The 13,443-nt window shown below is 41.3% G+C and overlaps 1 protein-coding gene across 1 annotated transcript in view; it reads right to left on the bottom strand.

Moving 5' to 3' along the window:
- The window catches only part of srp72 (signal recognition particle 72), an 87,795-nt gene that overhangs the window by 28,307 nt on the left and 46,045 nt on the right, over window positions 1-13,443 (bottom strand). Inside the window, exons 13-14 of the mRNA XM_060851524.1 lie at window positions 9,462-9,557; window positions 9,073-9,176 (exon numbers count right to left, since the gene is read on the bottom strand). Of these exons, the coding sequence (XP_060707507.1) occupies window positions 9,073-9,176; window positions 9,462-9,557 (200 nt within the window). The remainder of the gene's footprint in view (window positions 1-9,072; window positions 9,177-9,461; window positions 9,558-13,443) is intronic.

The raw sequence follows: 13,443 nt of genomic DNA, 5'->3' as shown, positions 1-13,443 counted from the left end.
AGAAATAGAAACATCAAAAATATGAGCATAAGTAGGCCATTCAGTCCTTCAAATTTGCTCTGCCATTCAGTATAATCATGGCTCATCATCCAACTCAACACCCTGATCCTGCTTTTCTCCCCACACACTTGGATTCCTTTGCGCCAACAAACATAACTACCCCTTCTTGAAACCACTCAATATTTTGGCCTCAACCATTTTCTGTGGCAGACAATTCTACAGGCTCAACTTTCTCTGGGTGAAGAAATTTCTCATCTGAGCTAAATGGCCTACCCCTTAGACTGTGGTTCTGGATTCCCCAAATATTGGAAACATTCACTCTGTCTACTCCTGTTAGAATTTTATAGATTTCCATGAGATCCTCTCTCATTCTTCCAAACCCCAGTGAATATTGTCCTAACCGATCCAGTATCACTTCATATCTCAGTCCTACCATCCCAGGACTCTATCTGGTAATTCTTTGTTGCACTCTCTCCATAGCCAGTACATTGTTCCTCAGTTAAGGAGGCCAAATCCGCACAATGTCCCAGGTGTGGTCTCACTAAGGCCCTCTACTATTACAGCATCTATCTAAGCTCAAGTACTCAAAACTTCTAGCTATGAGTACCAACATACTATTTGCCTTCTTCACCACTTGTTGCACCCAACTGCTTACTTTCAGTGACTGGTATACAAGGTATCCCAGGTCTCACTGCACGTCACCCTTTCCTAATTGCCATTGAGATAATAATTTGCTTTCCTGTTTTTGCTACCAAAGTGAAAAACCTCTCAATTACCCACAATATACTTTATCTGCCAAACACTGCAACATACATTTGTACACACTGCAACATATCCAAATCACATTTAAGCATCACTGCGTCGTCCTCACAGCACAACCTACCACCCAGCTTTGTACTGTTTGCAAACTTTGAGCTTTTACGTAAAGTTCCCTTGTCTAAATCATCAATTTGCATTATGTATCACTGGTTTCTAAGCACAGATATCTGCAGTATCCAACTCGCCACTGCCCACCACTCAAAAGTCCCATTTATTCCTAATCTTGATTTCTTGGTTGCCAGCAAGTTTTCCATTCATGTCAATATATTACCCCCAATTCTATACACTTTAAATAGTCAATATTCAAAAATGAATGGCTGAACACAAAATGATGGAGCCCTTACAAACAACGCAATAATGTCTTTGGTTATCGACCTACTGATTTTCCCTGTCTTTCCATTAAAGAAGAGTTTATTTTTTATTCGGTCAGTATCATAGAGATCAATAAATAGTCGCTGCTGCACAACACATTTGGCACCAGTGAACTTAAATGTCAGCCTGCTACTTTGTGGGTGGCTCAGACTCTGCAGTTTTATACCAAGTTAACAGAATAACAAAAATCTTTTCTCACATGTAACATGGTTCAGGAGTGACTGTCCAAATATGAAAAACTTCTTTCCAGCTCCTCACAGAAATTAAATAACAAAGAAAATTTACAGCCCAGGAACAGGTCCTTCAGCCCTCCAAACCTGAGCCGATCCAAATCTACTATCTAAACCTGTTGCCCAATTCCTAAGCATCTGTGTCCCTCTGCTCCCCACCTACTCATGCATCTTAAATGAATCTACCGTGCCTGCCTCTACCACCTCTGCTGGCAACGTGATACAGACACCCACCACCTTCTGTGTGAAGTACTTGTTGCATGTATTCCCCTTAAACTTTCCACCTCTCACCTTGAAAGCGTGACCCCTCGTTATTGAATCCTTCACCCTGGGAAAATGGGACTGCTTTTCACGGGAGAAAATCGGTATCCACACAAGCAGCTTACCACATTTCACATAACTGTATTACATATATACATACCACAAATAACTATATATATATATATTCACAAATAACAGTAACAATCCATTTTCCAGTGATAAACATGCTGCTATTCACTGAATCCATCCTCCCATCTATCTCATATCTTCTGTGTTCTCCCCTCTTCCCCTGATTCTATACAAAAAAATCATTTACACCTGAGAATTTTCATGTCTAACAAAATGCTCAAAGACCTGAAATATCAACTTTTGCCCCTCTCCAAGAATGCACCCAACTTACTATTTCCTGCACTTCCTGTTAGACAAATTAATGCAAACTCTTCAGTCTCAATTGATTCTGGAGGTTTTTCTGATTTATTTCTAATTAGCATAGAATCCTGAAATGTTCTTGTTCTCTTTGCATGAGAGATCATTTATGACACGTTTTGGGCATAAGCCCTTCTTCAGGAATGAGGAGGGTGTGCCAAGCAGGCTAAGATAAAAGGTAGCGAGGAGGGACTTGGGGGAGGGGCGTTGGGAATGCGATAGGTGGAAGGAGGTTAAGGTGAGGGCAATAGGCCAAAGAGGGGGTGGGGGGGGCAGAGAGGTCAGGAAGATGATTGCAGGTTAAAAAGGCGATGCTGAGTCCGAGGGTTGGGACTGAGATAAGATTGGGGGGGGGGGGGGGAGAAGAGAGGGAAATGAGGAAGCTGGACAAATCTGTATTCATCCCTTGTGATTGGAGGGCTCCTAGGCAGAAGATGAGGTGTTCTGTCATGGTCTGGCGATGGAAGCGGCCAAGGTCCTGCACATCCATGGTGGGGTGGGAGGGGGAGTGAAAGTGTTCAGCCACAGGGCAGTTGGTGCAGGTGTCCCAGAGGTGTTCCCTGAAACATTCCGCAAGTCTGTCTCCCCAATATAAATGAGGCCAGACCGAGTGCAGCGGATGCAGTAAATGATATGTGTGGAGGTGCAGGTGAATTTGTGACGGATATGGAAGGATCCCTTGGGGCCTTGGAGGGACGAGGTGTGGGCGCATCCCACCACCAAGGATATATTTCCCTCCCCTCCCCTCCCCTATCAGCGTTCCGGAAAGACCACTTCCTTGTCAATGAATGCTCATTGCTCTCCCTCAGTCGAGAATATTCTTGCAAAGTTCCTGAATAAGTCCTGCATAATTCCTGCGGGACTACACAACTCTTAAAAGTACCATTTGCCTTTCTAATTAGTTTTTGTACCTGCGTATCTCACAATCTAAACCAACCAACCACAGCCATTCACTTCTGCAACCACAACTGCTCCTGACGGTGATGATGACGATGGCCCTCTGACCCTGCATTAACAATATCTTTTCAATGTAATGTGCTAAATTTACCTTTGTTTGTTGATAAAAAGAATTTAAACCTACATTCAGGCTGTGCTATACATTGTGTTAGGTTTTTAGGGTGAGTTTTGAGCGATTCTGAGTGTTATTTTCTGCTGCTCTGCCCCAACCTCATTTTCCCCATGGGTCCTATTATTTCTATTAAGCAAGGTTTCGCTGAAACATAACTACAGTGTTATAGCAGAACTACTTGGATTGCAAAAAAGTGTTCAAATTGTTCAGAAGTATATAAGAAAGCAGTGCATCCTATTAAGGTACTGTATACTTTAAATTAAACACATTTTTGAGCATTATTTCCAACGAAGGTTCACAGTTAATGCACCTCCTACCAGCACAGTATGAACAGTGAACTGAAGATCCCTTTAAAACCAACAGCTTCAATCAAGTTTATAAAGTACTCCTCTGGGCCAAGCATGAAGTTTCTGTTCAGAAGTCATTCTAGTCTTTAAAAAGGGACAATATGGCGAGCTTTGAGAAGATTTGTAGCTCAGGTTGAGGTTCAGGATGTAGGTTTGCTCATTGAGCTGGAAGGTTCATTTCCAGATGTTGTACCCTACTAGGTAACATCTTCAATGGACCTCAGGTGAAACAGTGTACACGATTCCTGCTTTCTATTTATATGTTTAGGTTTCTTTGGGTTGGTGATGCCATTTCCTACTGTGATGCCATTTCCTGGTCTTTCTCTCAGAGAGTGGTAGATGGGGTCTAACTCAATGTGTTTGTTGATAGAGTTCCGGTTGGAATGCCATGCTTCTAGGAATTCTCGTGCTTGTCTTAAGATGGATGAGTTGTCCCAGTTGTCCAATCAAGCTATTGGACCTATGCTTTACCACCCACTTCACCTTCAACAACAAAACCTACAGACAAACCAACAGAACACCCATGGGATCTCCGATATCAGGGTTCTTAGCAGAGACAGTAATGCAGAGACTCAAACAAACAGCTCTGCAAACCATCCAATGCAAGCTTTGGGTCCGCGAAAAAGGGCAATACTTTTGTCATCACTAAACGAAACAAATTCGAGGAAACCTTCAAGACCATCAATAATACCCTTATTGGCTTAAGATTCACTAAAGATGGGGAAAACAACAACAAACTGCCATTCCTAGACGTCACAGTAAAGCGAATAGCCAATGGGGAACTTCAAACCAGCGTCCACAGGAAAACAACACATACAGACCAAATATTGAACTACAGAAGCAATCATCCTAACATCCACAAACGAAGCTGCATTGAACCATTATTTCAACAAACCATCACACACTGCAGCTCAGAGGAACTACGCAGAGCAGAGGAAAATCACCTATACCGGCTATTCAAAAAGAATGGATACCCAATGAACACAGTCCGCTGATTTCTGAGCAACAAATCCAAACAAACAGACAAAACACATCCAGAAGCCACTCTCTCCTACAACAAATACGCCTTGGAAATGACTGCCAGACTACTCAGACCCCTTGGCATCAAGTTAGCCCACAAACCCACCAACACACTAAAACAGCAGCTAATGAACTTGAAAGACGCTATACAAACAAGCAAAACTAATGTCATTTACAAATTACCACGCAAGAACTGTAACAAACACTACATTGGACAAACAGGCAGAAAACTAGCCACCAGGATACATGAACATCAACTAGCCACAAAACGACATGACCCTCTCTCACTAGTGTGCTTACATACAGATAAGGAAGAACACCACTTCGACTGGGACAACACATCCACCTTAGGACAAGCCAAACAGAGACATGCACAACAATTCCTAGAAGCATGGCATTCCAGCCGGAACTCTAGCAACAAACACATTGAGTTAGACCCCATCTACCACCCCCTGAGAAAAAGGGCAGGAAAATTACATCACTATAGGAAATAACATCACCAACCGAAAGAAATCCAAACATATAAAAAGAAAGCAGGAATCATGTACACTGCTTCGCCTGAGGCCCACTGAAGATGTTACCTAGTAGGGAGATGAAACATCTGGAAATGAACCTTCTAGCTCAGCGAGCAAACCTACATCTGGAAGGGACAATATGCTCCAGCAGCATTGCCCAATTGACTAGAAGCCAGTAATTCTAAAGTATGGCTGTAAGGCAGAGAAGATTCAGGACTGAGTTGAGGGGGAACTTCTCCCAAAGGATTGTGAAACTGTGGAATCCCATGCCCAGTGAAACAGCTGAATCTACCTCGTTGCATGTTTTAAGGCAAAGATAGATTTTGAACAGTAAAGGAATTAAAGGTTATGGGGACAGTCGAGTAAATGGAGGTGAGTCCATGATCTAATTGAATGGGTGCAGTAGACTAATTGTTACATGTGTAATTCAGCATTTAACATTTTCTAAAATCATATTCTGTTTTATGTGGAATCTTAATGTTAGCACATTACTTTGTGTACTTTCAGAAGATAGCCCAACCAGTAATTTAAAAACAGCAAAGTGATCTTTGCCATCTATTTGAAAATAAGAACATCAAGTCACAAATTCATAGTCAAATATTGCTTAAACAGAACATGACGCTGAACCTTTTTGCCTTGCTGTCATTAATAACAAACATAAGAACTTCAGAATTTCAAAGTTAGCTACAATTTACACCACATGAGAAAAGGCATCAACTGGTTGTCAAGTCATCTGATTGGCTGTCATGTTGCCAAATGATATGCATCAGGGAGTTACTGCTTTCAATGTTTTTTATATTTTTAACACGTGTCATGCTAAATGGATTCCTGTTTTCCACAGATATTAGTGTTCCTGTGTGTGAACATTTGCAGCTTCTAGAAAGCGCGTGTCAACTTTCTAATATTGAATTGGGTTTTCAGAGTTATTCTTAGCAACATTCGTAATTATTCAGTAATTGCTACTGAAGCACAGAATGATATTTAACTTTGGACCTCATGGTTGGAAGCATGGGCTACTTGAACAAGGTCAGCATTCTGTGACTGTGAAGAGGTGAATGGGCATGCTGTTTGACACAGTCTTCCAGTTATTGGAATACATCCTTATGCATCTAGCCTCATACCCTGGGCAACTGATAAATCACATTCAACATTTTTTTCCCTGCAGCGGTGATAACTCAGCCCTGTTATCAATGAACCAGCCACCTTGTGTCTCTAATCAACTGGTGAAAGCATCTGGAGAGAGACAGTTGAAGCAAAGTCCTGGCAGAAGATTCTCAGATCATCTCAAACTGGTTGGCAGTCCGATAACTTGCTTGTTAAAAAGCACCCACCCTTTCAAACTCTGCATTCAAAACAACTCTCTCACATATTAGATTACAGTTTTAGTTAGTAGTGTTACACATTGATAATTTATAATTCTATAATTCCTGAGCTGTAAATTTTCTTTGTTCTTTTCCTTGTTCTCTTTGTTCTACATAGCTAGCGTCTAATTCCTTGTAATTAATTGTAATTCCCCTCCAAGTACAAAAACTTGGTCCATGCTTTCCATCTGGGTCTGAAATTGGAAACTTTGCATACTTCATAAAATCTTTTAACTTTTCTGATGATTCTGGGAATTGCAGGTGTAATTGTCAGCCCACTACCCCAGTGACTCAGAATAAAAATAAGTTCTCAACTGGCATGTCAAGGAAAGGGAGATCATTAGTCTGCTCCACTTACTGTGAATGTGGAACATATGCTCAGAACTAGTTCCACTCTCGGTCCAGGTCAGTATTCATAAAGATTCTGAAGCTGCAGAACCAAATAAGATCAACCTTAAGTGGTGTTTAATCTATCTAAAATTACCCTGGAGTGCAAAGCGTCAACAAATATTTGAGCAACAGGTAAGGCTTGCCATTTCACACTGATACTGTGAAACTACAGACTTTAGAACTTCAATAACTTCATGGATTGAATGAATCAGTAATAACTCTTCCTTGAATAAATAGTTTTCCTGAAAATGAAAGGGACAATAAGAAGTTGTGAAAAAGGAATTAAAAGTAACATGCTGATTAACTATCTCTGGAAAGAAGGAATCAAAAGAACATAAACAAGCTGTTTCATGGGAGGAAAGAGATAACATGGCTTTATAATTTGCTGCCTCATGAAAAATGGGTAATTAAGACTGCCTGCAGAAGGAATATACTGAAACAAAGGGGTTATTTGCAGGACGGACTGTTTTAAACAGACAACTAATACTGAATGCAACATGGAAAAGGAGAGTTATTTCTGATATGAAATCATGCCACAGACTTGAGGTCCACAAAAATGTAATCAATATTGGGAGGAAACAATCTTCAGGTTATCGATAATGTCACACCACAAACTTGAAAGAGAGAAAATTGTATAAGAATCCAACATTCAAGGATCAAACCCTTTAGATCTTTTCTGGCTAACTTAACTCTCAAACCCCTAACTGAGCCTTCACGCCTCATCCTCACTTAAGCCTTCTTCTTTCTCTTGACAAGAGCTCAACTTCCTTAGTAAACCATGGATCCCTCTCTCGACAACTACCTCCCTGATCATTTGGCTGATCATTTCATGGACTCAGCTCCACTGACCTGCCTGTTCACCTTTAATTCCTTTACTGTTCGAAAAACAGAACATTCAACGAGGTAGCCTCAACTGCTTCCCTGGGCAGGGAATTCCTCAGATTCATAGCCCTTTGGGTGAAGAATTTCCTCCTCAAATCAATCCTAAATCTGCTCCCCCTTATTTTGAGACAATGCCCCCTGGTTCTACTTTCACCCAGCAGTGGAAACAGCCTATCTGCTTGTATCTTGTCTATTCCCTTCATAATATTACATTTCTATAAGATTTCTCCACCCCTACCCCTCCATCCTTCTCATTTCCAATGAGTATAGTCTCAGTGTATTCGGTGTCTCCTCATAAGCCAACCTTCTCAACTCAGGAATTACCCAGTGAACCTCCTCTGCATCCCCCCCCCCCCCCCCCCCCCCCCCTCAAGTTTAACTGATAATAGGGAAGGCAAATGGACTGTTGGCCTTTATTTCAAAGTGGATAGAGTATAAAAACGGACGGTTTTGCTAAAACTATACAACATACAAATCAGAACTGTGAACAGTTTTAGTACCACCCCCCCATCAGAGAAAAGATATACTGGCATTGGAGGCAGTTAAGAGAAATTCATTACATTGATTCCCGATATGGAGGGTTTTTCTCAATGACATGCCGACTAAGTTGGGTTTGTACTCATTGAGAAAGTGAGGACTGCAGATGCTGGAGATCAGAGTCGAAAAATGTGGCGCTGGAAAAACGCAGCAGGTCAGGCAGCATCCAAGCAAGAGAATTGATGTTTCAGACATTTCCTGTGATGAGCTTATACCCAAAACATTGATTCTCCTGCTCCTCAGATACTGCCCGACTTGCTGCACTTTTCCAGCACCTTACTTTTCGACTTTGTATTCACTGGAGTTGAGAAGAGACCTTATTGAAACATACAAGATTCTTACAGGACTTCACAGATGCAGACTGATTGTTTCAGTACAACCTCAGAGCAAAGTGTTGCCTATTTAAGACTGAGACGAGGAGGATTTTTATCTCAGTGTAGTGAATTTTCAAGACAGATTTTTAAATTGGCAAGAGCATCAAGGATTATGAAGATAAGGCATGAAAGTGGAGCTGAGCAAGATAAGATCATCTACGAATGGCAAAGCAGACTCGTTAGGCTAAATGGCCATAAGACATAGGAGCTGTATGATTTGCTATGCTTTTCCAGCTTCACATCTATTGCCCCTGGGACAACAGATTGCTGGGGTAATGCCTCAACCAATCAGAGCTGACTTGAAAGCCTATCAGCAGCTTTTTCTCATGCAGGTGAAAAGTGCTTTTTTGTGTTTGTTCTGATGAATATAAGACAAAAAAGCTTTGAAATCAATACTCAAAATTCATACCTGAATAACTCATTTTATTGCAATCTAAATTGCTAAAACATGAAAATAATAAAACCATACCTCCAAAGTTGCTCCAAATCACTGATTGCTTCCTTCTGCCGCCCGTACTTCAACTTAAAATTGGCTGCTTCTCTGACTAGTGACAAATGAGCTGGAGTGTTTGGCTAAATTTAAAAAGAAAATAATTCAAAGTGCCATGTTAGAAGATCTACTTTTGATACAGTATTTACTCTTTGAATGTAAGGAAAATACGAGGCAGTTTTGGGAAATTTGCATTAACTTTTTTTAAAATAATCTGGCTCTTTTCTGTGTATTAGCAATCGTATTTTGTACACCTGATATATTTTAGCTTGAATTAATACCATTCTGGTAGTGATGCGAGCTATTTCTTTATCTTGTAATTAACATTTTGCTGTCATATTCACATTTAAGTACACAAAGATATTTACCTGGTGTTCTTGGTACCACTGGATAGCCTGGCAAAAAATCTCTATTGCACTATCAATATCTTCCTCATGGCTGTACATGGTAACCAACGCAGAAACCTGTGAACACATAATATTGCAATTCCATTGCTCAGAATTTAACTGTATTTTCAGAATATCTGCTCATCCTACTAAATGAAACTACTAATTTCAGACCAGGAAAGTCTCCAAGAACATCTTCAAAATAATTATTTTGGTGCACAACTGTTCACACAGCATGGAAGTGTGTTCACAAGATGTAAATTATATCAATGCCATAATAATTAAACCTTCTTAGACATAATTACACAAAAACACAAATATTTATACTGTACACATGAAAAACTCTCAAAAATGAAAACAAACCCTGCCACGGAAGTACCACTGAATCCATGACAGAATCTTATGCTCCAATTGGTTTCTTCCAGGAACCATAGGCTTATCTTCAGTTCCATATTCTTTCTAGGATGTCCACACACGCACCAAGTATTTGAAATCAGTTTCCCCTGCCTACTCACCATAAAACAAATTATTGTTTACTTCATACAACTATCGCAATGCTGCTGACTCTGTGGAACTAATATATAAAATGAACTTCTGGACTGAGCGTATACAATCTGTGCAAGATCCAGGCGTTGGAGATCACAAGGCACAGCACCAGCATCTGAACCAACAGCATTCAGAACTGAGAAAAGCTAGATTGAAGGAGCTTTCTACGTTGCTCAATTTCAGTGGCATTTTGCAGAATGGCTGACTATTTTGCCACAGAATGCAGTAGGAATTGCAAATTATTTTTAATATTTGGATTTAAGTAACACAACGTTCTCAGCGTTAGAAATAGGCAGCTACATGAATGGTGATTAAGTTGTTAGGCTGTACAGAAAACATCAGTTTAAGCATTGAACAATTTGCAAGCTGGTCTAGATAATTAAAGTCATCTCACACCCTAGGCATTGCTGAGCTCTTTGTTCTCCATCTGCTTATGAACACAGTAAACTAGAAAGATTCCAACAAAGGAAGGTGTGTCAAATTTTCTTATGAAACACAATCCTGCACAAGCAATTCCATTTTGATAGTAGTGTTTGGTTCATCATGTGGGACCTGGACCAAGTAGAGGTGGAGATACCCTCCCTATTGGTAAAAGGGTCAAGCAACAGAGGAACTGATTAAATATGATTAGCAGAAAAACTATAGATAACATGGGAAAAACATGGACGTTTAGTAGAGGCAGAATCAATTATGGCTTTCGAAAAGAAAATGGTAATTATCTGAAGAGAACAAATATGCAAGACTGTGGGGTAAAGGTAGGGGAGTAGACGAGTCGAGTGGCTGTCACAAAGAGCCAACACAAACTTGACGCATAGGATGGCCTCCTTTTAAGATTTTATGATTCAACAAAAGGATTTTACTCGATTCAGACAGTCAGAGGTGCTTGAAGAACATTAGAACTGTTACATTACTGAGAACCAGAGGTCACTAAAAACACAACTCTGGCAAGAAGCAGCTCGGCATAACTGCAGAAATTTTTTTTAAAGGTGTTGCCCAGTGTTACACAGAACATGGATTGATGAGGGAGTCGTGGAAGGAATGGTCTCTCTGGATAGGGGTGGGGAGGGAAGTATATATCTGATGGTGGGGCCAGTTTGTAGGTGGAGGAAAATGATGCGGTGTAAACTGAGATCAACAAGATCCACCCTCACACCTCAACCCCAACCCCCGCCCCCCCCCCCCCCCCCCCCCCCCCCCCCCCCCCTTTCAATCTTAAGTTATTGGTTGCAACTTGGATTCAGATCAACAAAATACGCAGCAATATAAAAAGTTAAAAATGAAAAAAATTTAAAACAAATTAAATAAGGATGGAGGGTCAGATGATGCGTTGTTTCTGCATGAAGTGGGAGCTGATGGACCCCACTGTGGTTCCCAGTGACCACGTCTGCAGAAAACGTTGAAATACCTCTGGCTCAGAGTCGATGAGCTGGAGTCTGAGCTTCAAACATTGTGACACATTAGGGAGGGGGAAGAGTCATGTGGACGCTGTATTTCAGGAGACTGTTACACCCCTAAGACTAACCAACTCGAAATCAGCCAGTGGTCAGGGACAGGAATGAAGCTGTGAATGAGGCAGGTAGAGGGATCCAGAAGGTAGACTTGCAGGAGTCTCACCCCCTGTCCCTGTCCAACAGGTTCAAGAGTTTTGCTCCTTGTGTGGATGGGAATGGGGACTGCCAGGAGGGTGAGCTGACTGATTGCAGCACCCGGTGCAGGGAGCCATTCAAGTGGGGGGGGGGGGGTGAAAAAGAAGAAATATGCTGTTGTAATTGGAGATAATACAATTAGAGGCATAGACACTGCTCTCTGTGAGCAGGATTGAGAGTCTTGAAGGTTGTGTTACCTGTCTAGTGTTCTGGTTAGGGATATTTCACTTGGGCTGCAGAGGAACTCCGAGTGGGAGGGTAAAGATCCAGTGGTCGTGGTCCATGTAGGTAACAACAGCATAGGTAAAGCCTCGAGCGAGGTGCTGCTAAGGGAGTATGAACAGCTGGGAGCTAAATTAAGAAGAAGCAAAAAAAAAATAACCTCCAGATTACTACATGAGCCATAAACTAATTGGCACAGGGTGAATAAGATTAAAGAGGTATATGCTTGGCTCAAAGAACAGTGAGAGAAATGGGTTTGAATTCACTGGACATTGGCACCAATATTGAGGAAGAAGGGACCTATTCTGATGGGAAAGTCTTAACCCATAGTGTGTTGGGACCAGGGCTCTTGCGAATTGTAAAAATAGGGCTGTAGACAGGGATGTACAACATTGGGGAGACGGAAGGGGGGGGGGGGGAGAGAGAGACACACACAGATAGACAGGTATAGGGGAAATTAGAAAACCAGAATTAAAGGAGATAAGAGTGCAGAACTCAGGACTGGTTATTAAAATCTCAAGCACAGACACAAATAGGACAGAGTGTACGGAAAGGGTTATCAATCAAACTTCAAGCACGTTAGGCAAATGAATGACAATGAGAAGAGGGATAGTTAATACAGGACTAAAGGTTTTATATCTGAATGCACGCAATAGAAGGAATAAGGCAAATGACCTTGTGGCGCAGGTCAAAATTGGCAGGTATGAAGTGGTGAGCAGTACGGAGACGTGGCCTCAAGGGAATCAGAATTGGGAGCTGAATACACAAGGATATACATCCTACTGAAAAGATAGGCAGGTGGGATTGCTTTATTTGTAAGAAATTAAATTAAATCAATAGTAAGAAACAAAGTAGGGTCAAATGGTGTACAAATAAGGAACCATAAAAGGTTTAAAAAAATAAACCGTAGTTGGAGCTATGGACAGGCATCCAGTAGTCAGGAGCTGAGGCACAAGACACACCAGGAAATAGAAAAGATATGTAGGAAAGGCAAAGTTACAGTGATCATGGGGGATTTCAATATGCAGATGGACTGAGAAAATCAGGTTGATAGTGGATTGCAACAAAACGAATTTGGTTAATCGCCATTAGACGCTTTTTGGAATAGCTTGTGTGGAGCCCACTAGGGAACAGGCAATACTGGATTTAGTGTGGTGCAATGAGGCAGGCTTGATTAGGGAGCTTAAAGTGAAAGAACGCTTAGGAGGCAGTGATTATAATATGATTGAATTTATACTGCAATTTGAGAGAGAGAAAATAGAATCAGAGGTAATGGTGTTACAGCTGAATAAAGGCAGCTACAGAGACATGAGGGAAGAGCTAGGTAGAACTGACAAGTAGAGGAGCCCAGTAGGAAATACAGGAGTTTGAGGGAGTAATTCAGGAGACACAGCAGAGATTCATCGCAAGGGAAAAAAAGCACGGAACAAGGAGGATGAGGCAACCATGGTTGACTAGCGAAGTCAGGGAGAGCACAAAAGAGAAAGCGCATAACGTGGCAAAAGGCAAGGGGGAACCATAGGATTGGGATGCTTACAAAGACCAGCAGA

This window comes from Hemiscyllium ocellatum, chromosome 36, assembly GCF_020745735.1.
Source record: "Hemiscyllium ocellatum isolate sHemOce1 chromosome 36, sHemOce1.pat.X.cur, whole genome shotgun sequence".
In the NCBI taxonomy this organism is placed as follows: domain Eukaryota; kingdom Metazoa; phylum Chordata; class Chondrichthyes; order Orectolobiformes; family Hemiscylliidae; genus Hemiscyllium; species Hemiscyllium ocellatum.
This window is presented reverse-complemented; position numbering and strand designations above follow the sequence as displayed.